This window comes from Sinohyriopsis cumingii, chromosome 1, assembly GCF_028554795.1.
Source record: "Sinohyriopsis cumingii isolate HCF-2022 chromosome 1, ASM2855479v2, whole genome shotgun sequence".
NCBI classification, from domain to species: domain Eukaryota; kingdom Metazoa; phylum Mollusca; class Bivalvia; order Unionida; family Unionidae; genus Sinohyriopsis; species Sinohyriopsis cumingii.
In genome coordinates, this window is record NC_142961.1 from 185,401,269 (window position 1) to 185,426,358 (window position 25,090).

At 32.6% G+C, this 25,090-nt stretch overlaps 1 protein-coding gene across 2 annotated transcripts in view; it reads left to right on the forward strand.

Moving 5' to 3' along the window:
• Positions 1-25,090, forward strand: part of LOC149808526 (uncharacterized) — a 135,782-nt gene that overhangs the window by 105,836 nt on the left and 4,856 nt on the right. For both annotated transcript variants that reach the window (XM_089978548.1, XM_089978556.1), the window contains 4 exons: positions 5,089-5,166; positions 14,468-14,548; positions 15,509-15,571; positions 23,945-24,013. In XM_089978548.1, coding sequence (XP_089834674.1) covers positions 5,089-5,166; positions 14,468-14,548; positions 15,509-15,571; positions 23,945-24,013 — 291 coding nt within the window. The remainder of the gene's footprint in view (positions 1-5,088; positions 5,167-14,467; positions 14,549-15,508; positions 15,572-23,944; positions 24,014-25,090) is intronic.

Genomic DNA, 25,090 nt, shown 5'->3' on the forward strand with positions numbered 1-25,090 from the left:
TTAGAAAAGATAACTACATTGCTGTTAATATTTATCAACATTCGGGAAGTACATATTTTCTTTGAGTTACGTAAATTGTCTTGTTCAATAGTATTTTCAAACCATTAACGTTGTTTTTCTCGTTTCCTTTGGAAGAGTAACCTGATCAATATTATAAGGCATTATAAATTTCATCTGATTCCTTGCCAGATATGTCAACATTGTCACTTTGACTTTAGCTAGAGGGGTGCAGATCATCTCGATCCTACTGTAGCATGTGTAATAGCTAGCGACTCTTGGCATAGTCTTACCGATGATGTGCGAAATATGACCATACAGATAAACTTTGACCAAAAACTTGACTAAGCTTGTCAAATAACCCTGAACTTAGTTGTGGCTCAGAAGGATTGTAGGGGTATATATATATATATATATATATATATATATATATATATATATATATATATATATATATATATATATATATATATGAAAGAAATAAACTTCCTTATTAGCAGTTCAAGTATCATCACTTCTGTTTCAAAGTCGAGATATATAACCATAATGGTAAACTTAACTGCCATTATATTTATTGTCCATCCCTCTGTACATGTTCTGAGGTTTACTAGGAAACCTTCGACAAATGTTCCTAGAAAACCTCAAAGTATTCGTTGCTGACTTTCCGAGGTAATAGTCCAAGGACAATATTTTATGCCAATGTCCATATTTTTATTCTCATGTGTCTGACGTTGACCTCGGACTTCCAAGAATTTTTGTAACCAATATGTCGAGGTTTCCTAAGAATCATTGGACATGTCCAGGTTTCCAAGCATTCTGAGAATTCCTCAGACATATTGTTCGAGGATTCCTTGGACACAACCCTGGCATAAAACATCAGACCAAGTATTAAGGAAATATGACAGAATATAAGAATACATTTTATTTTTAATTTGTTCAAAAAGTACAAATACATTTTTAAAAAAGGTCCAAATAGCAAGAATGCCCAAAATGTTCCTTTAATGCCCGATTGTCCATTTAATTTTAAAAATCCATTCATTTATAACCTGGTTTCTTAATGGTTTAAGCACATCATTGATTTTCTTCTTTATCATCACATTTTGATACTCTGCCATTTCTTTTGGATTAGTTTTGTAAGAAAGAATATTGGCTGGAAATATAAAATTTGATGAATTAATGAAACAAATAGTACGCGTATAACATAGTTGTTATTGGCAGCCTTAAATTTACAAATCATGTTTTGGAATCCTCTAGTTCTGAAAGAAGGTATTAACCCTTAAATGCTATATTTCTACTATGGACTGTTCATTGAATTTGGGACCATCATTCTAATTTGTTGATAACAAGTACAGTCAAGATTATATTATGTTCCTGGCTCAATGTCTTATAAGTTAAAATTAATGTATTCAATCAGTTATAAGATCCCGATGCTATTCTTTGAAGATATTATTAAAATTATTCATAAGTACTACCGATTTACCGTATGTTTTTGGACAGCAACAAATAATTACATTTTTGTTGTCCGAATACATATTAAATTCTTTAATTAGGTGTCCGAAAACATACAGATGAAGGTAGAATTATTCCCACCCCACGTCCGTAACGAAGTTACCGTTAGCTCACATGACGACGTAATGCCATGAAGTAAAGCAAGTATTTTGCTTAGAGTCATGATTTGTGTGCGTATTTTCCAAAAGAACCGCCATATTTGTAATCTTACAATCCACAGTTTAACCCTCTGTTAATCAGTGATTATTAAAATATATATTGCAAACGCATGTAAACTTTTTTTCTGTGTGATTAAGATCTTAATGCAAACTAAGAAACAATTTAGTATCTTTTTTATGGGCACCAGATAGATGTCCCCCCCCCCCTCGCCCGACTTATCACCAAAAAATGAAAATGTGTTTTATGTGTTGTTTCCACCAGGTATGTTGTTTGTTTATTTTTAAAAAAAAAGAATTGTGATTAAAAAAAAAATTACAAGAAATTTTTGATGGGGTATTTATGTCCTAGTGTTATCTATAGGGTTGTTCATCCAAGTTAGGTTTATATCACCTTACTCGAAATCCCTCCCCCGAATTCTTAGTTGACCTTGGCTAGAGGTCTCCTACGTCCCGTGTGTGCTATGTGTATATATGCTATATTTTGTGTGTGCTATATAATTTTCGTGAAGGGACAGCACGACTTTTCAATTCATCCCAGTTGTCTTAGTATATATTTTTATTTGTATATCACAGATCTATTTGATAATTTTGATAAAATTTAGATATTTAAAATTTTAATTAATATTTCTGAATTCCGGCAAGTGAACGGTGTACTACAGGATTGTCATTGAAAAAAATAAACCAATTGTTTTATATGTGTGTTGGTATGTGTTGTTTCTCGCATTATTTAAATTCTAGAATGAAGCCGGCTGTGCTCGAGTCTGGGTCCACACTTTCCTTATTTAAATGTATTTCTCCCGATTCGAGTTTGGCTGCCTCTTTATTATTTAACCTATTAACCAAAAGATCCAAAAGGGTTTAGAGAAATTTCCATGGGAGGGAAAAGAACTGTACAGTAAGGGAGCTGTATAGTTAGATAGGAAAGGTATACAAGATTATTAGGTGCCAACTAGCCTATTTCCCTGTTTTTCTGTATGGTCTGCTAGTTTTCTACGTGGTGTTTTTCCCCAGACTCTTTCATGGGCCTGTTCACTTCGCGTAGTGCCATGTGACATAGCCCTATGACGTCATTGCCTCGTACTTTCCCCCACACTGATTCGCTGTCCCATCCATTGATTTCGTTTTCTTAACCCTAACAAAACTTAAGTACATTTTAATTTAGGTCCGGGTTAAGGGATGGGGTGAGGGCTCCAGCCCTCACACTGGCGGTTGCACACCCCTAATGGGTAGCAAACCGAAGCTCCCCTCCCATCCCCCTCCCATTGCATTTCTTTATTTCAGTAATTTTAAATTTTGAGATATTACCAAGAGGATTTAAACTGGCTCTTAATTTGATCATTTGGATGCTTAAATAGACTGAGAACACATGTCTGAGTTGAGGGATGAGGTGGGGGCTCTGGCCCGCATGCTGGCAGTAGCACACACTTAATGGATAGCAAACCAAAACTTCCCCTCCCACCCACACATCATGGTGCCTCACACCCCTCGATACAAGTTATACATATATTTATTAAGCCTACTTGTTTATTTGCCCGCATGCCATCATTATCTCAATTATGTATTCAAGGAAGATTATGCTATTCCTTCGGTACTATTCTCTTTTGCAGATCTCTGTAATTGTATTCTTTGGTCTTTCCTTTCTTTTGCATTGTGTGATTACATGGTTTGTAGTAAAATAAGCTCTTTTGCATAAAAGACAATTTGATATTGATTTTATCATATGTCTCCTTAATGCAACTTCCCCAGTTAACCATGCATTGTGAAGGTATTTTAAAATTAGGCTTTGTAATTTTAGTGATGTGATTTGGGACCAGTGCCTCATCACTCTTGGCCAATTAACCTCCCAGTTTTCTTGTTATATTTTACATCTAATATTTTTAGTGATTTCCTTCCTTATCCAGTTATGTTTCCTCTTTCTTTTTATTCCACAAATCCTTTTTTTCTCTAAATTTAATTATGAAATCTTTAATATTCCTAAATTTTCTGGGTACCTCCGGTTTTTTCATTAATTGATTATTTTTGTATATATCTGGTCATTTTTTTAGGCTAAAACCAAACCTATATATATATATATATATATATATATATATATATATATATATATATATATATATATATATATATATATATATATATATATATATATATATGAGATTCTTTCCCATTGTTGTCTTGAAAGCCAATAAATACATGATATTTCAGCCGGATGATGAGACAGGTTATGTGGCACATGAAAGAGGCAGTTTTACATATTACGCAACGTCTGTAGTGCTTCATCTACCTATGAACCCAGATCTCAGTTATGTTGACCATTTATGGGGCAGTCTGCACAGACCTATCTTGTGATATAAATAACAGCAGAGCAATCTTTACAATTAACAGCTTACCATTATCCAGGAATGGAATGGTGTCCCACAATCAGAAACCATGAACCTTTTGTCAAATCCATGTGACAGATGTGTGCACGTATTGTGGTTGCAAATTGTGGTCATGCAAGATTTTAACATTAGGACTTTTAAGTTTTGAGCAACTATCCCTAGTGCTTAAAGCTAGGTAAATAAATTAGGGAAATCAATATTAATTTCATTCCTTATTGGACAGAATATGTGATGAAATTTTTATAGAATTAGTAGAAAGTTGGCAAATAAACTGATGTTCTGATCATAGACATTTCCTTACATTGCTTCATTTGTTCAGACAGTCTTCATTTGTAATGTTTAAAAATGCTGGTTTCATTTTATTTCCTTTTTATTGCATATATTTAAATTTTATATTTTTCTTACAACATTGCTTATAATGATAAAATTTAGGCACAAATGTAAGACACTGAGGAACGTTTTCCATTATAAATTATTGTAGGAAGCATCTTTAAATCCTCCAAATAAAAGTTAAGGATTTCCATTAATTAAGAAATTCCACGTATTAGTTATGGGTGTAGTTCTGTATGATTGTCATTTCTCTCCCACTGATGAATGTCATAACACTGTAAAATAAAAGAGTTAAGATGAAACATAATGTAGAATTTCAATACAGAAAGAAATTAAGAGAAGTTTATCAAAACAAGGGTCTTCACAAATAATGGAGTCACAAAGACAAATGATAAACACATCTCTAATATGAAATGTCTCGTCCATTCATCAGGAATTGTTTTCCTTCAGTTTGTTGAGGTCAGGTGCCAAGAATATGTTTACATGAAGTATATACAAGTAGCTTGTATTGATTGCAGAATGTTTTTTTCTAGATCATCTTGACTTGTAAGATTTGTGTCTTCCATTCTTGCATTTGCCTGTGCAGCAGGAATATAATGCATTAAACAATGATTAGAAATGCACAGTAATGTATCCGTTAAACATGTCTGATATCTAACCTTAATTATAATGTTTCAGTAAAATAATTTGTATATTAAATTAATTTCTCCCTGTAGTGTCAACAGAAGAACAGGCTATATGGTATATTGCTGAGGAAGAAGATGTCTTGATTGGAGGAGAGACCTCAGCAATAGGTAATCTAAAGTGTATTATAAAATGGCTGTGCAATATGCATCGCTTAACCAAGGTTAAGTTACACAGGATCATGCCTTGTCTTGTATAAACGGCCAGATTGTAATGAATGATCCTGTTCCTGAAAAAAGGGTTAAAATATAAATAATAATTTAGCACCAACATCTGTCTATTTTTATTTTTCTTTTCAATGTTACATGAACTAATTATTCCAGATCCTTGGTCATTGTTCACAGTAAACTATTAATGTTTCATCTTCATTCTCAAAATCCTTATCCTGTGCTCCATTTCATTTTTGCAAAGATACAAATGTTGAGTTTGTTCATTTTTCTGTGATTTGTAATGTTGAAAAACATCTACTTTTTTTTGCTCTTGATATATCCAAAGAGAGCATTGCCGTTTAGAAAAGTGTAATTAATTTGCTCTCTTCACATTTAGTGTGAAAGTCAGAGATCATGATCACTGTTACCTAACAAAGTAAAATTGGTTCTTTACTGATTACATATTTTTTGTTTTAGACACATTCCCCAGTCATATTAACGTTAGGAAATACAAGCCGGCTACTTCCCAAATCCCGCCCTACTAAAAGGACAAACATTTTGTCTTGTCTATCTATCATATAGACAAAGAAAAATAACAATTGCACATTACCTACCCTTGCACCACCAGATTACACTATTTTTTAGCTTCACTTCCTTATATTTTGGTATACAGCCATAATAATCCATGCAAGTATAATTTGGTTTTACCTTGGTTCAGATAAATTTGAGCCATTGCAGAAGCTACTTTGCTAAAAAAAACATATTTCCTGATAGCATTAGCTTTTGTATGCAGGCTGAGAGAGTTGCATGCCCTTTCCATTAACCTGAACAATCCTCAGTTTAGATCAAATGGTTCAGTGGTCCTCTTGACACAACCAGACTTTGTAGCCAAACATAGCGAGTCATCATACGCTTTGTATCATCCATAGAAGCATCAAAAAGTGTCCATGCAAGATCCTGTTCGCACCCTCAAGCAGTTTCTGAATTCTATACAGGCAAATCATGGCACAGATGATTTTTTCGGTACAAGCTGGGAAACAGGCTAACACGCCTCAAGCCCTATCATTGTGGTTGAAGTGTTTCATGCATTCAACATACCATGAAGTCTCAAAGATCAGTCACGTCATAAAGATTTCAGCTAATGAAATCAGAGCAATCGCTGTGAGTATTATATAAAGTGTGACCCTGATATAGCACACTCCATTATAACACAAATTTAGATGTACATGATTGTGGCATGCTCCCAAATTTTCATATATATTAATTTTCTTGTACACAAAATTTTTTTCTTTCTTAAAAGTATGAAAAATGATGGTAAAAAGTTGATCATTTTTTGGAAGAGATTGCATATGACTGCAAATGTAAGATGATCATATACATGGATTTTTCTCATACATGAAACAATAGTTTTATCTTCCTAAAAGTATAACAAATGTGTAAAAGGTTTATTCATGGATCATGCAGGGCTTTGCCAGTTTTGCAAATTGCAATTTGTTACCCTTATTGGAGACAAAATATAATATCTCGCAATTTTTTTTTTTGCAATGTTGTTGGCTGTTTAAACTTGTATATGTAATCTTGGGTTTGAGTGGACAAATTTAGAGGCAGCATGAAAGGCACATAACTTTGGAATTATTGGGAGCTAGTTAAAAGACATTTTGTATTAAATCATTGTGGTACATCAATACATTCAAAACTCTTGTTACATCAAGACATTGAGGATTACTGGAATTCATTTGAACATTCTATTCTTTTAGAATCGAGATAAACGTTTATGATTGAAATCACAATATTATGTTCTCTTAATTGGGCTCTACTGAATAAATTTTCATTAATTTTACTTACATTTATTTTCTCAGATTCCAAATGTCCCAAACGTTTGGAAGTAAGTTTTTGGTAAATCTGATAAGGCTGAAAATCACAATTAAAGATGACCAAACTTCAAATATGTTGAACTTTCCTTGTCTAAAAATAGTGCTTGACTATGTTAAGACGATCATGTGACAAATCATAATAGTACAATACATGTATATACTCCTGCACTCATTTGTGTATAAGCCGATCTCCAAGCTGAATTGGTATAGACATTAAAAAGTGCATGACCCACATATAAGCTGACCCTCAAGTTTCGTGACAACTTCACAAGATGTACAAAGTGAATTATAAATGCATTTGTTTAGGTACACTTATATTAGCAAAAATTATGCTTATACCCCATTTGGGGTTGGCATATACGTTTATTGCATGGAAATGTCAATTTAGTTTCTGTTCTCTTGTTATTTCTGCCAGATTCAGATTTATGTATAATTTGATCGAATAATGACAATAATTACGCATTAGCAGGTTGCTGTAGCAGTATTCTCAACCTTTTGACTTTTTGTCTGTGTTTGCGTTATTGCATTAAAATTTTGTATTAGTGCACCATTAATTACGCTTTATTTTTGTCTTGAAAGTGTAAATGCCTAAATCACATTACAAATGTGATCCCAGTATGACAACAGTGACCAACAACATTGTCTGATTTAGGCTAATGAACATATTTACACAATGGTACCACCACATGTACATTGAAGGTTTGAACTTGCACTGATTGAAATAGGCCTACATCCCTTGGATTCTAATTATAGGCACCAGTGCCTGTACTTTCTCGTAAAGATTTCCTCAATTTGTAGGATCACTTATATCATTGAAAAACGGTAACTTGTGAGTGTGTGGTTCAATGTAGATGAAAGAGCTTTGTATGTTTAGCTGAGATGTGATCTGGAAGAATGTGATTTGGTAGAAAGAATGAATAAAGTAAAATCTGCATCAGATATTTATGGGAATACACAAGGATATATGTGATGCTAAGCAGGTTTGGCACTAAGTTCTGTACATTATAGTAGAACCTTGTCTTCTTGGTAAATTTAGACCAGCCCATGAATTTTGAAGTCTTTATTTAATTATCGGTATCTTTACTTAATTTCATGTTAGAGTAATTAGAAAATATACATATGCAAAATAATATCAAATGCAATAATAGTGTTTTATAATCATTTATTGGGGTGGTTATTGAAAGAGCTATTCACTACTGTGTGATCTGTCGATCTTGCCAATTTTGTCTTGATATTTATGTGTCCACTGGTGTTAGGACACTGAATATGTTGTATTTATAATACATGCATATAATTCTTGTGATACAGACAAAAATAATTATTTGTCGTGTCACCAGATTTACAGCCATTACAGTAGTCACCAATTTTTTTTTTAAATTTCAAGTTTAGACTTTGGTCCACAGATTATCCACCACCGTTCTTCCCAGGCTTTAATTTTTCCTAAATTATTTGGCGTTAATTAGAGTGGATGTTGATACATTCACATTAATGTTAAAACTATGTAATGCTGTTGTTGATGGTATGGATTAATTTTATTACGTTGTAATTTACTCACCTTAAAGTTGTGCATCTTTAATATGCATTTTTAGAGCAGTGGATGAAGCCAAGTAATTTGTTTTGTGATGGGAGTTTGGGTGTCATTTCACATGGGCGTCATCTCAAAGTTTTACTGACTGAAAGTTTACATTGTAATATCTCTCTCTCACCCTCTGTCATAAACTCTCACCATGAATAAGTAAGACAGATGGATCGACATACATAGATGGACAAAGTAATCCCGTAGAATGCCAACTAGATGGCATGATGGTATAAATGGAAATATTTTGAATAGGTCGTAACTCCTGTCTTTTTAAAGAAATAAAGAAAATTATGAAGATGTAAATGAAACTGATTTTCTGACTTTTAATCTTTGCTCGCAGATTCTTTGTTATAATTCAGATTTATTTTAGTCGATGCGTGTTAGAGCAAAAATATCTTTCAAATAATTTCACAGGTGGATTAGTAAAAGACGAAAAACCGATTCAGAGATGAATATATGAATTACACAATACAGCGTTCCATTATAGGGATCTTCATGCCCCTTGCAGGCTGTGGGGAAAGTATTTTAATATTGGTCATGGTGGTAAAACAAGAAACCTTGAATTGGCTCATTTACTAACTCCAGTACTAAGGTAACTTCTTTTTTACAGCAGAACTAAATTGTAGACATGAATTTTATAAATGCAGATGTTTTATCTACCGAGTTCTTAATAAAACACGGACATCCCCTAGCGGTAGAAGACTACATTGGTCCTTTGTTCAGACGGATGTTTTCTGATTCCAAAATTGCAGAAAATATGCATGTGCAAGAACAAAATCTTCTAATATTTTTAGGTGTTTAGCAGAAGATGCTTCACTTAAAATTGCAGAAGCCATGAAAATTGGGCTGTTTAATATTGCAACAGACAGGAGTAGTGATTGTGACAAAAAGTTGTACCCAGTTTGTGTAAGAGACGTTGACAACGAAAAGGGCAAAGTAAGAGTGATCTTCTTTCATTACCAGAATTAGCAGTAGATTCCACTGGAGAAAATATTTTATTTATTTGCTTGATAATACTTTGAATAAACTTACGTTGGCATAATTTTATGGGGTCTTAAGCTGATACTGCATCAGTAATGGCTGGAATTCATACAGGAGTTGCATTCTATATTTTGAAACATGTCTACATCATTGTACATATCAGGTTGCCTCTGTTATATGATGCACCATGCTGCAGGAGAAGCTGCTGATAAATAAGAATTCCTGAAGTATCAACTTGGCACTCCACTCTACCTTACAATGTACTTCATGCATACATAGTTGATCTTTTTCATCTTATTTCCCAGCTAAAAGACCCAATAGCTGTAAGATATAAATTTCCTCTTCTTTCTCAGGTCATGAAAGGAATATTGGTTTTCTATTGGTTCTTTACCATTCTATAGCGGACTGTGAGAGATTATTCAGTATTGTTCACAAAAATAAAACTGAATTCAGATCCAGGCTCTCTAACTCAGCACTTAGTGCTTTACTGGTGTGCAAAACATTCATAATCTCAGCTGGTACAAAGTGCTTTGAAATTTGCAATATGAGAGTCGGTTGCTTTTTAAAGTTCAAATTGTTAGATACGAAAACTTGAAGCAGTAAATGATGTTAAAAGTCCAGATGGGGAAATAAATCAGTTTGTACATATGGTCATTAGATTTTTATCATGTTATATGTGGATTACGCTTTTTCTGCTCGGATTACTCTTTTTGTCCACTTGGATTACACATTTTACGCGCCAGTGGTTGGCATATATGTATTGAACATATACTAATGATGGCAAACAAGTAAATTTCATTTCTTCCCTTCAGATGATAATGTTAAGATACTGAATTATGATCTATATTATGGTACTGGATAGAAATAGTCTTTTACATGCGAATATTCACACAAAACATCACTTTTCTCATTCTCAAAAATTCTGATCTGATCAGGGTAAAAATATACACAGAATTTTTTACCATATCAGTTACACATCTGTAAGAATCCCTGCCAGGCCTCAGCTAAGCTGGCTTGAATAATTCTGTCAAATAATGGATCTAAGGGTCCTTTATATGATATGATACCTGAAAAAGTTCATGAATATGGAATATAAACCAAAACAAATTCATGAAGTATGATACCCTGCTGAATGCATGTACAGTCCATAGAATGCACAGTAAACTTTAACAGTGCTCTGAATTAATTAACATTAATGACATTAGAAACAGTTCTTGATTATGTACAGATAAATAGCATGCAAGGTCCAATGGCTGAAAGTTTTTACTCTCAAAATTAATTTTAACTCTCAACATTAATTTTCAGTGATTATATTTTTATTCATTATATTGAATGCATTCCTTTATTATTAATGTAAACTATCATTTGTGATTTTAATGTGTTGCAAGCATCAACTGGAAATTATGGAACCATCCAGATCATTGGTAGTTCAATGTCTTTTATGATAGTTTCGGGATGCCATCATTCTCTCAAATCAACTGACTTTAAGCCATTTTCCATAAAGGTTGAAATTTTGTCTGTACAGGCAGATTTTCCACAAAACACGTTTCTTCCTCTGGGATGTGCATGTTTGATAATCTTAATGTTTACATAGAATGATAAACTTTATGGTGAAAGTGGTTGTGTTTTTATAAGGACAACACTCCTTTTGAGTTTCCTGGAATTTTATATTTTTCATATTATGCAGTAGTGCTCTTGTAAATTTACAGTTTGTAACTTGGAGAAATAAATTATTTATTGATCCTACTAAGCATGTTGGTTTTAGTTTTTCTGTTACTTAGGTTATGACCATAGTACCATAACAGAAATTTGTCCCTTGAGATTTGAATTTCTTTTAAACATTCTGAGATGTATGTACAGTATTAAAAATTGTCTTAAATTTTTTTAATTGCCTTTGTGAATTGTTATTGTCATTGTGAATTATTTTAAACTGACACAATTGCCAAATAATAAAACCAGCAAATATTCACTTTATTTCAAGTTTTTCCAAAGGAGGGTAGGAGTGAATGAGAAAAGATGAGTTGGTTGAACTTGCCAGGCACTATGCTTTTTCTGAAGTGAAAGCATCTTTAACAAAACCAGAGAAAAATAATATTTTTATTCAGTATTGGTGGGAAGGGAAATTTTGGATGATTGTGCTTTAGGTTTGATTGGTGATTCTGCCTCTGTTTCTGATGGAAAATTAAAGGTATTGCAGTTTTAAAAAAAACATACAGTGGGTATTAAGAAAGCTTCAGCTTCAAAATGAAGTGATAAAAATGCAAATTCATAAGAGACAGATGCAGAGAGAGAAGAGGGAAATACAAATGGCAAAGAGAAAAAGAAGAAGGGGAAATACAAATTCAGAGTGATAAAAGAGAGGCTGATGCAAAGATAAAGAGAACAAAATGCAGTGACAAATAGAGAGAAAGAAGAAAGGGAAATGCAATAAAGATTAAAAGAATTGGAAGTGGCAGACACAGCCCCCTCTCCATTTACACACAAGATAAGGTTTTGATGTTACCAGAAAGTTTAGGGTAGCACCCCCTTTAAAGAACAAAATAGATAAATACTTTCCTCTCTGGGAGAAAAGTGCTGAAAACTTGAAATGGCTAAGAGAGCAGTGGATGTTGTTATTACAAAGTTTACTTATTGGCAGTGCTTGTGAAGTCTACACTTCACGGTTGGTACAACAAAGTGCTGATTATGATGTAATGATTATGATGGTACCTGAGGCATATTAACATGTTTAGGAATCGTGGCAAAGAAACTGGATAAACTTGATGAATTTGCAAGAAAAAAATTAGTTTGATTTGTGGTGTTCAGCTGAGAAGGTTGATCAAAATTATGATAATAGAGTGAACATATTAGTTGAAGAGTTTAAGAATTGCATTCATAGTGATTTCAATACTTATCATGATGACCAGAAGATTGAAACTTTGGAAAATGCTGCTTGTAGAGCTGATGATTATTCATTGACTCACAACGTTTCGTTTGTCATCTCAGTCTCATACAATAACTTCTAAATCTCACTCTTACACAACTTCTAGAAACCAAACTTCAGATAAAATTAATTAGAAATCCTTATCTCTTCCTATATGTGCTTTTAGTAAGCAGAAAATGCACATCATTTCAGATTGCTACTTGTTGAAAAATAGCGAACAGAATAAAGACAGCTATTCCAAATATTTTTATTTGAAAGAGTTAAAGGTCATGGTTTGGTATTAAAAGTAATGGGTCAAACCAACCGGTCTGATTCTATTACCTTTGCCATTTCTGGTTTTTCAGCAGTTTTCTCAGAATGACAAGAATATTTATTTCTTTTTCTTTAAAAGTAGCCACTACCATAATATTTTTGTAACAGCAAAAACCTGAACTTAGGGTTGGTGTTCAAACTGATAGTTCTAATTCTTTTAATCCATATTGCATTTGCCTTTTTTCTCTGCATCTGCATTTCGGTCTTTCTCCTCTCTCAGAATTTCTCATATGTCTCTGTATTTGTAGTTCTCTTCTTTATCTCTATACCTTTATATGTCCCTGTCTTCTCCAACACACTTTATTTGCATATTACTCTCTTATTTATCTCTCTGAATTTGCATTTCCAGTATTTCCTTCTGAGGCTGAAACTTTGTAGATTCCATCTGGATTTTTTAACTGTAATTCCATTAATTTCCTATCAAATCCTGAGACAGACTTAGTAATCAAACCCAGAGTATTATCATCCAAAATTTCCTTTCCCACTGAATCAAAATAGTCTTTATCTGCTGTTTTGTTAAAGATGCTTTTGGTTTAGTTCTGATATCTGGTAAGTTGAATCAACTTGTCCTTTTCAAAGACTCTAACTGTTCCTGGGTATGATTTAAAATAAAGTTTACCACTTTAGATGACATTGGGAATGCATGCACGTTCACCAAATATTCTGAAAGAAAAGTCATTTTAAATTTTAAAGCTAGTTTTTAATAGCTTGGAAATGTTTTTTTTAATTAAAAAAACAGATCCTGTATGAGCCCCCCCCCCCACATCAGTTGTGACTCATTTGTCTTAAAATAAGTAACAACCATTGAGTTTAGTAAAGGTCAACAAACAGTTTATTTCACTAAATTATTTAGTGGAAAGTCAAAAGACACAGTATTGTAAAGCTAATACCAAATAATCCCATATGCTCTTTCACAAGTCCAAAAATGCATAATTTTTGAATGAATTCCAACAACCTCGAATGTGCTGATGTACCAGTATTCTTGAATGAGCTAATATATCAAACGTCTTGATGCATTACAATGATATAATCCAGAATGTCTTTGAATGAATTCACAAAAATCTCAAAATAATATCATAATTCAGTCAAAGAGCACTTTAGTAATTCCATTGAATGAATTAAATCCCCATGGATTATATCTGATCACAACTACAAACTCTGATTATTGATTTCCAATGACTGGTACGAAACGGGAATGAAAAATTGTTTACCTAATCTCTATTTATATACAAACTGTCACTTGACCTATGATAACAGAATAGTCTGGAAAACTGATTGTTTCTTATGGAAAAGTGAACTAATTCACAGACAATGCCAGACCCTTGAGCTTAAATTTTAGTGAACATGCTGTTTAAAAAAGTCCATCTCCTTAAAATGCAATCAACAATCATGGACAAAAGTTATAGAGATACAATTCAGTATCAGAACCTGTTTTTAATAGTCTTGATTTTTTATATGTTTTATGGAATGAAAACAGTTTATGAATAAAACATTAGAAAAGCACAGTTAAAGAAATTGTGACAAATATCTCTGAACCTGTTTATAATAGTTGAATAAGGAATGCTTGTAAATGAAATTCATTTCTTTTCTTAGAATCAGCAGATGCAGATTTGCATATTTCTAATGATGAAAATGAAAAAAATTCCTTGACAGAAGAGGAGACCTTAGCAAAAGGTAATCTGTTGGACTACATATAAATGCTTATAAGTCAGTTTGACTATAAGTTGATTACCCTCCTCATTTTAGGGCTTAAAAAAAGCAACTTCTCACCAACCCTCTCATAAGTTATCTTTATTTCACAAGGTAAATCATGAAAAGAAAGACAAACCAGAGTAAAGTGCAATCGTATTTTCGAGTGGAAGATGTTACAAATAAAAAAAAACTTGACAACTTAACAATTTCTCCATCTTCATGTAAAAACAATATCCATCATGCCTAACATTTTAAATCCATTTATATGATAAATCCATGAATTCAGTTATAGGTCACATACCCTTATATAAATTGTTGTTCAGAATGATCTGAATATTTCATAATATGTTAAGTCCACATGTCTTACAAGTAAAAAATGAATATTGCCACATTTTTGTTATACATAGTATCTTATAAATGACTGATATCATCTGGTAAGATGTCCAAGAATTCATCTGATAAAGTTCTGAAATCCTCTACCATCTAGTTTGTGTAAATTGTTGTGAAGTCATCATAAATATTGTCCGACTCTATATCCTCGTCTTCGCTTTCTTATGTGGGTGCTTATGTGTTGATTAGCTTTTGCTTCGTAGGTAACAGTTGATAATGCAGTTGGTGAAATCTAATAAATACTGCAACTGAACATGTGTGAGTTGTGCAGTAAGATAACAAGGAGTTCAAATCACCACTCTCAGTTACCAGTGTCACTGAGCAAGTATTAAACTCATGGCATGAACAAAGAAAATGCTACCTTTACAAGCCAGGGGCTTAAGGTCACACAGACGTAGGAAGTTGTAGAACTCAACTTGACACTGAACAGCTGTTAAATTTGCATTGCCATCAACACGAGCTACCATGGAGCATCTATCTAGACAAGTTCTCTGAAAGATAATTTCTGCAAATTTAGCCCTTATGTGATATAAATGAAATTTCCATTTTCAGCACGTAAAGATGACAGCAGGACAGAGACTGAAACTGGTGAACGAACCACTTTGATGGATACAGGTACATAAAATCACTTCTAATTTATAGTTAAATCAAAAAGATTTTCAGCAACTTTAATGTAATAATTTTTATCCTCGCATCTCTTCTTGTTGCGAGAATGGCGAGTAATCGTACAGGTTGTATTATTATTATTATTATTATTATTATTATTATTATTATTATTATTATTATTATTCGTTTCTTTTTGTTTTCCAGCCACGTGTTATGTAACCCTCGTGTACTGAGTCATATCCGATCATATAATATATTTGCAGTACGGTTAGTCAGGTATTTAACTTTCAGAAAATATATTTTGATTTCTTTGTAAAGAGGTCCACATGAGATGGTCAGTCTAGTTAGATATATCCTTTCCTAGATAATTAGCTTCATCGCTGTAATAAACAATCAATATGGTCCAAGTTTTGGTCAGTTATGCTATGAGTAGGTAATCGTTATACGTCAAGTGGTATATACCTTACATGAAATCAGTACCCTCAAACTTCAAAGTGTTATCTGCAAGACGAAGTCCGATGTGTACCAACGCATTAGTGTTACTTGTTTAAGCTCGAATAAACAACCACACAGAAAGCGTGAAAACAACAAGCTTTTTAAAATTTAACAAATAATCTATTTCCCTTTAAAAGTTCTTTAAAAATTTAGAAGGAGAAGAACTTAAGGTTTCAAGAATCAAATCCAAAATTAATCCAAGAATAATCCAAACATAATCGAAGATTAATCCACGAATTAAATTGCAAAAGTCCTAGTAATAAACGTTCCAATAATTTCAAGTAAAATTCTAATGGAAAATCCAAGATGGATGACGATGACGTATGATGTAGTCTGTACTGTGTTGTCTTTTACAGTTCCTTGTAGAAATACTAACAATGACACTCCGGTGTTGGAAATCCAAATTAAATTTGTAAGCAATGTCTTTCCGAAATTTATGTGTGAGCACTCCTCAAAATATTTTTGGAGAAAAAAGAATTAATCCTTTGGAAATCCAACGTATCTAAAGAAAATTATAACTCAAAATCAGGCTACAACAAAATAAATTGACATCTGTGTAAAAAGCCCAAAATTGAGGAATGTCTCTCTCTACGTATCTCTATTAAAACTAACAAATGCGCAGTAATGGAAAAACCGGAATCGCGAAATCAAGGGGGGGGGGGTCAAGTGATCGTGCTTATGTCACGTACACCAAAAATGACCCTGACAAAAAAACAATCATTTTACTCCAAAAAATGAAAGATAAAATAAAAATTGTTTACATCTTAAATCATGTAGTCCCATCGTGACCTTGGAAAAATTAATCATATTAAAATAAAATAGAACTTGTTTACGAAGGTTGCTACAAATTCTGAAACGAGGTCAGGATTTAGATCAACACTTGTTGTGTATAAACTAACAGTCAAGGTCAATCTATTTTCTGAAAAAGTATCCTCTCTAGTGAAAAAAGTTACATTATAATAGCAAATAATTGAATAAAATTTTTAAAACTGACAAACAATTAAATTAAAATAAATTTGAATTAAATCAGATATACTAACATTAGAAAGTGATTAATCACACTTCACAAATATGTTGTGTATCAAGACGCATCACATCTGAAAAAAAGAATATGGTACGTTCTGAAATAATTTTTAAATTAAGTACAGGTAACGTATTCAAGCTGCTTTTTCTTTGGAATTTTCGTACGGTCAACCAGAACAAAACGTATAGACTGTATAAGCAGATTTCGTCACAATACTTGCATTGGACGAGATTAAATCCAGTTTACCCTTATTTATCTGTTATTGATTTCTATCCTTTTAAGGGATAATAATTAGCTCGTATTTCATTTTTGATCACACAATGCAAGATCTATGTAACTTTGACGAACAAGTGAACATGAACTCGGATAAGATAAACCAAAGAAATATATGTTACATATAACCTTAATAATGCAGACGTAAATGGTCAGAAAGAAATAACACCCAGGTAATTAACACAATGGCCTGTGTTTTCCCCCCATACGAAATGGAAGCGAGCCTCATACTCAAACATAAACAGGTGATCTGCAGAGTTTTTACCATAGTATTCATACATGTATACGATTGCAAACCTTCAGTATTAACAATAGCATGTTACTAGCAGGACATTTATAAAACATTCAAACTGCATTGAATTACTTAGAACAGAGTACAACCAACCAGCGGTATACAGTTTTATGTTTATCTCTTCTACCATTCCTCAGCACATATATGGTTATAGACTTTGTAATAGTAAAGAGTAAAAACCAACAAGGTTTGTAAAATGCAGCAAATATTTTTCCCTATAACACATTATAAAAATTTAAAAATAACTTAGATTATGGAGATTGAAATACTAAAGATTCCTAAAAGTTCTATCACAAATCCAAAAGTATCGAGTATTCCAAATGAGTTCCAGTGGTGTTCAGAATATATCTATTGTGCTGGTGTTTGTCTAGTCCTGATGTATCACAATGATCTAATAAAAAATATATTTCAATGAATTCACAGTAATTCCAGCTCAGCTACTTAACGCATCCTTTATGAGCAACGTCTAGTGAATAATTGAACTAAAACTATAAATAAGTTTAATCCGTATTACTGACTTTAACAAAACTATTTGACTCTGCTAAGACTGGCGTCTTTGCTAGGAATCACTTGTTCTCAGGTAAACATTCCTTATATCAAAAATTAAGAAGCAGTTTTAAAACAAAAAATCGAGGGTCAAATAATCATTTCCAGACTAATCGTCTTGTCAGCAAGATCATATTTTTTTCCCAGCTAATCTCTCAGAAATTAGGTCATATGGCTTTAGAAGAGAGAATCCAATCAATTTCGTCAACAATATTTCTTCCAGAGCCTCCAAGGTCAAAATTCATACAATTATGTTTCTTGAACGAAATGACCTCATCCTAAAGTACAAACTCACAACTATAAAGAAAATTAGTATTTAATATGATATTTACTAAATGATCCTTATGATATATAATTATGAATATTAACACTTATAACACAAATATATAATACGTTAAATTTCTAGTGGTGAAAAATAGATAATATATTGGGAATGTTTGTAACTCACAGCAAGAAGCACTTGTATACTACGTAAATTCCGATTCAGAGGATACTATTAAAATTTCTTCGAGAGTGACAAAATTCGTTTGGCATCTGAAAACGACTATCCAATATATCTCTCTAAACGAGAAACACTGATGCAAAGAGTTGATTGATAAACGCTCAGAAAAATCTCGATGAAAGTCCGCTGCAATATTGTGTGAAAAAATATTTTGAAACCTTTCATAAATGTACAGGCGATAATTAAAATAAGTTCTTTATTCATATTTGTTTTTTGTATTGACAAAATGAACCAAGGAAGAGATGCCAATAAACGACATATCTAAATTCTGGACTTGGGTTTCAGAATGCTGAAGGATATTTCTGCTTCCAAAAGTAGTGACAACATTTAAAACAAGACTCAGTGGACGAATCACATTTGAAAGTATTCAGTATTCAAGAACGCCTAACCTACATGGTCATCATTACTACATCATGCATATACAAGAAACCTTCCAAAGCTTATAATAATAATTGAATAGGGAAACGGATACATGCATGCATACATACATACATGCATGCACGCACGCACGCACGCACGCACGCACGCACGCACACACACACACATACATACATACATACATACATACATACATACATACATACATACATACATACATACATACATACATACATACATTGTTAGACACACCATGGTATTGATATAACTTCAGATGCGGTTGACTGTAAGCTTCCTATTGTTATGAATATCTATATTTTGTGTATCTCCTGGTACATGATTTTGTCCACTTTGTTAAAGTTTTATTCATGGCTGTAAATTATAGTTATTATCTTTATTTAGGTTTTTGCCTATGCGACTACGGTCTATTTTAGGAATATAAAGAACGCAACATTGCATAGGATCTATAAATAGAAGATTAAGTACGTCTTGACAGCTACTATTAAAAGAATTATTTGTAAAAATGTTTATGAGATTGGATCTTTTTCCCACTAGACAGATATGTCAGGTGGCATCGGTGAAGAATTAAGTTAATTCTTATTGAATGAGTTAAGTCACATGAATATATATTTTGAAATGTTAAAAAGATTAGTATGATCTGTAACGTGAGGGCATATTATGAAATATAGTCGTAATCGGATATGTATATAAATAGAGAACTGAATAATTAGATTTCGCTCTTATTTTGGACCATTCTTTTTTTGTTTTTCGTGTTGTAACATAAAGTCTGCATACGCGTTTATTATTGTACTTTAATATTTTCTGAGAGAAACAAAAAAGCAAATCATTTGTTTGGACTGTTCCGTGGAAATAGAGGGAGCTCACTATTTGAACTATATTGCTCTGGAACTATTGTGAATTTTTGTTATGGACAACGCCATTTTGACAATTTCACTATTCCTTGCGGACCAGTTCATTTCCGTTTCTGAAGTTTATACTGAACTTTTCATTATTTTTGGCTTTAAAATATAACTCTTTCAGGATTATTTTGCATTTACTTTATACTACTGTTAGTTCCTCTCACATTTTGATTCATAGCTTAGATAATTACATCATTTGTTAAGTCTTACAAAACGTGTTTGGTTTGCTTCTTTTTGTTAGTTTATGACCATAGAGTCGTAACACTTAATCATCGTTTAGATAGGTTACAGTAGTTGAATAATCTCCATACAATTTTAGTAAGCAATTTTGCCTTGTTATGTTACCAATATCTCACTTGGATTATATTATCTATGTATGTTAGTACTTTACCAGTACTCTCTTCTTTTCCATGATTCCTAATCACATTCACAATATCAACGTGATCTTTCTACAAAACTACCCTTCTCTTCAGAGTAGCATTAGTTATTGGAATTTACTCGTTGTAAGAGGCATTTAACTTATCACATGTTGGCGATGAAACAGAGCGTGGATGTTTAAGCATTTGTATTTTACTATTGCCAAACCTTTAGCAATCTCCATCTGTCCATATGTTTTCTTTGTCATTGCTTCATTTAATTTTAAAAATTATGTACTTAAAACTATATGACTCAATTCATCAAAAGTATGAGATTGAACATTTTTGAAAGAAGAAAGTTATGGTCTTGACTGAAAATTCAAGCAGAAAATATTAGTACACAAATTATATTTGTGGGTGGAAAGCCTTTGGTAGTGGTCACTGCTCGTGACAAGAAAAATTAATGTCATTTCAATACAATTTGACGTTGATATATATCTTGATATCTATCCGAGGATCAATATATTATGGAATACAGTCAAATTGTTAAGCTGTTATTTCAATAACTTTGCCTTTTATTAGTATCGTTAACTCTTCTAGCCATAGACTAGAAAGCATACGCGATGGCCTGTCCTTCGTCATCTATTGTATATTCATCCGTCGTTCGCCTGCTGTTCGTTAGCGCACATTTGTTATCACTACTCCTATCAAAATACTAGAAGGACAGCTTGTCATATCAAATCTCCTGTGTGATAACACATTATTCTGTCAATTCATTTGATATTCTTTGGTTTTATGGGTATCTACGAATTGGATGCCTGAATCTGTGAAGACATTTTTCTGATATGGATAAAAGTAAAGATATATTTACTAGAACTGGTGATAACTAGAACTGGTGATAAATAAGACATTACCTTTTCTTAGGCAATCAGTGTACAAAAATAGAACTATACTATATATGTGAGCGGTGTTACAACACTAGAATTTACTCTTATTCCAATAATAGCAAATATCTATTCTAAAAACACATTGGCATAAGCTATCTTGAAGGAAACTAATGATTTAGATAGTAATTTCTTAATTTTAGACATTAAAATAAACGCATTTAGCATGCTCATGGAGCTTACTCACATTTGTTTGTAGGAATGTAAATGCGCTCGCAATCAAAGTTGAGAATACACGACAATGATAGATGTGGATTGCAATTCACCTCTTACTTATGATATGAGCACTGTTAATTATACATACAATATATTTATTATGAATATTATGAAACTGGTATTTTGAATACAATATTATAGAGTGATAAATGAAAGAGTCAAAGGCTTTATTCTGAGAGCATGAGCTACATATAAGAGCAGAGGTTGAAAAAAGCAGTTTTTGTAAATTCGAGAAAATACATTTTACTGTTACCCAAAATAATTCCTAACTGATATGAGCACCGTTCCCCCAAAACCTACATATTTCTGTATTAATCTAGAACTGTTGTCAATTATCATAGTTAAAGATGAATGTTTTATTGCTCCATTCACAAGATAAGTTATTTCTCAGATGACGGGAACTTGCTTGCGGATCCACAGACTCTCTCTGCACTGAAAAATATAAAAGTTGAAAATGAACTGGCTTCGATATTTTACAATATAATTAGTTTGGTAACATATAGGGCATTAAAAAACTAAGAGCTCTGACAAATTGTTACGTGTATTCCAAAAACAAAACTTTAAAAAGTCCTAATTTTATTTGAGGAACTGAAGACATGTGTCTCTTTTGAATATTGATATCAAAATTGCATCTTCATCTATGACAAATAGAACTGTAAAAGCTATCACCAAACATGATTAGGAAAACTTAATCAGGTTTTATAAAAGGAAGATATACTGAAGATTGTCTACGTCTCATTCATGATTTGATTGAAAAAGAGAAGAGGAAGATATTCCAGCAATGATAGCCCAATGTGACTTTGTACAAACATTGAATTCTATAGAACGGTCTTTTTAAAGTTTTGTTTGTGGAATACACGTAACGATTCTTTAAAGCTCTTTTTTTAAATGCCCTATATCTGACCAAAATAATTGTGTAGTAAAACTACATCATTTTGTTCAAGACGTTTGATTCTATAGAATGTTATTTTATTGCAGAATCTCAAATCATTTAAGAATTTTTCCTTAAATTGTTCAGATCCTTCTATCATAGCATATTAATTTGTGCGCCCAATACTGGACATTGTTCATGAATTTTCCCCATCCACTGGGCGGTCAGATTTTTTGACCTAATTTACCATACTAATGTATTACAGCTTTTGGATTCTTAAGTACTGACATAAAAATAATCAAAATGCAATATATAATTTCATAATTCAAAATGTCTAATATGCAAGTGTGAAAATGAGTCTACTATTGTCCCAGTCGATGACGACATCTCATTACAATATCTTAGTTGTACGATAGAGATTTTCCTGCTGTTGGGAGCAAAAACAAAATTCTTAAAACGCATGCAGTACGCTTTGGTTCAAGGAGTATTGGCGAAGACTTAAGGACACCAAATTTTATTATCATCAATCAAAAAGGATATACTTTTTTAATTCCATTTGTCACCAAAATATTATTTTCATAAGTTACAGAGACAGCTTGGAAACTATTAGCACATTGTTCATTTAGAAATCTTTCTTTTGTTTACAACATTTCAGAGAAAACACCTTTATCTTCGCACACACTTATTCATGGTTTCGTGCAATAACCTGATGTTAGAAAAGGAATGACATATAATCATCATTCAAAACTCAGAATAAATGGATTGTTTAAACTAAAGCAGAATAACTAATAGGATGATTGGAAGTTCATATATGTACTACTTTTCAGGGGTACAAGTGATACAGGGTTCCGGAGTTTTCAGTTAAAATAATATTCATGGGTATGTAAATAATACATTGTTTGCAATCAAAATATCAGCAACACGTCTTTAGTTATTGTGTGTGTGTGTGTGTGTGTTTGTGTGTGTGTGTGTGTGTGTGTGTGTGATTTGGATTTCTAAAGTAGCTTTGACAAATTTTCAGTCATATCGCTACGATGTCTGCAGTGTGGCAGTTTATAGCGATGCCTAGCACTGGGCATCATGTCACAAACATGTATCATGATGTCCCACCCAGTCACATTATCTTGCCACCAGGTCGACCAGTCATATCACTGACTTCTTAATGCTGAGCGCCAGGCGAGGCGGATGGTTGTACCATTGCTGTAAGTCTTTGATATGACTCGCCCGGCGATCGAATCCATGACCTTCCGTATCCTAGGCAGACGTTATAACCATTAGGCCACCGGAACGAACGGAATATTTATTTTGTAATAAGTTAGAAACTTAATGTGTGATTGATCTTTCGTCAAAACAATCTTACTTAATTTCACGTCACTACTGAGTCATAAATATGTCACCGCTAATAATATCATATTCGTTGTAATATTTTGTTGTTGTTGTTGTTGTTGTAGGGTTTAACGCCATTTTTCAGCACGCGATAGGCTATACATGGCGGCCAGTATTAATGGTGGAGGAAGAACCCGGGAAGTTGAATAGGATATTGTATTCTCACCTTATATTTTCAGAGTTATATAGGGTTAACAGAACTGTTGTACACGAAGAGTTCCTGGAAAAAGATACAATTCCAAAAATTGGTAACATCAATTATAACAGTATTCTCCGTTGTATATATTTTGCTTTACATATTCAAGCCAAATAACTTGATTTCAAATGAAGAGAATATCAAGTAATAATTTTGTATAAACAATGCTAGGTAAATATTTTAGTGTCTAAAATTATTAACGTTATTTGTATCAAAGTATCATTCCTATAATTGCGTCTCATAATTGATATTGATATTGGTTATGTTGGGGATACACGGGGAAATATAGGAGTCATTTCATTAAACGCTTTAAACTCATAATCTGAATGTACCATTTCACCGTTGTCAGTTGCCCCACTTACCTTCCCGACGTAATCAACAGATGAGTTTTTGAAGCAGTAAGACATTGCGACACATTCTCCATTCTTTGACTACAGCATAGATTTATAATTCTAATAAAGAAAATGTTGCTGTCCAAATAAAATTAAATAAAATCCCACACCGCAATTTAATAATATTCACAGAGTTTCCCAAACAAATGTTGCTCACTTCAGGTTTTCCATACTTCTCTTCATCAGTTTACTTTGATCTAATTTAAATAAAGCTAATGAAATCCAAAATTAATGAATTAGCTGATCAATAAAATTAAAACGAAAATGATAAAACATTCATAATTGTAATTGGATGAAGTGATTGAACATCCTTAAGACGATAACTATGTTTTATTATTTGATGACCTCCTACATATTTATCTGCTAATTCTGCATCCATTTTTGTTCCAATTCAATTGTTGTATGTAGGTTGTTTGTTTTAGCATTACATAAGTATGTTAAGGACTTGCCATAAAATCATATTTGTGAAGCAAGCAATCGAAAAGGTTGAACATCTTAAAGGTCCTCCAAAGAAGTGGATGAAATTTTATTTACCTGACGCCCCGATTTTTGTGGAGAAACGTACACTATAAGGCTGGATTTGAGTTACATGACAAAAGGTTATTCCATAAAGAAAATGTATAACTGCAACGTTGGTAAAGAACAGTTACAAGATTGATTTGCAGCCAGCCATGTGTTAGCTTGGTTAGTCGTGACGCTTTAATATTAAGAATATATATATATATATATATATATAT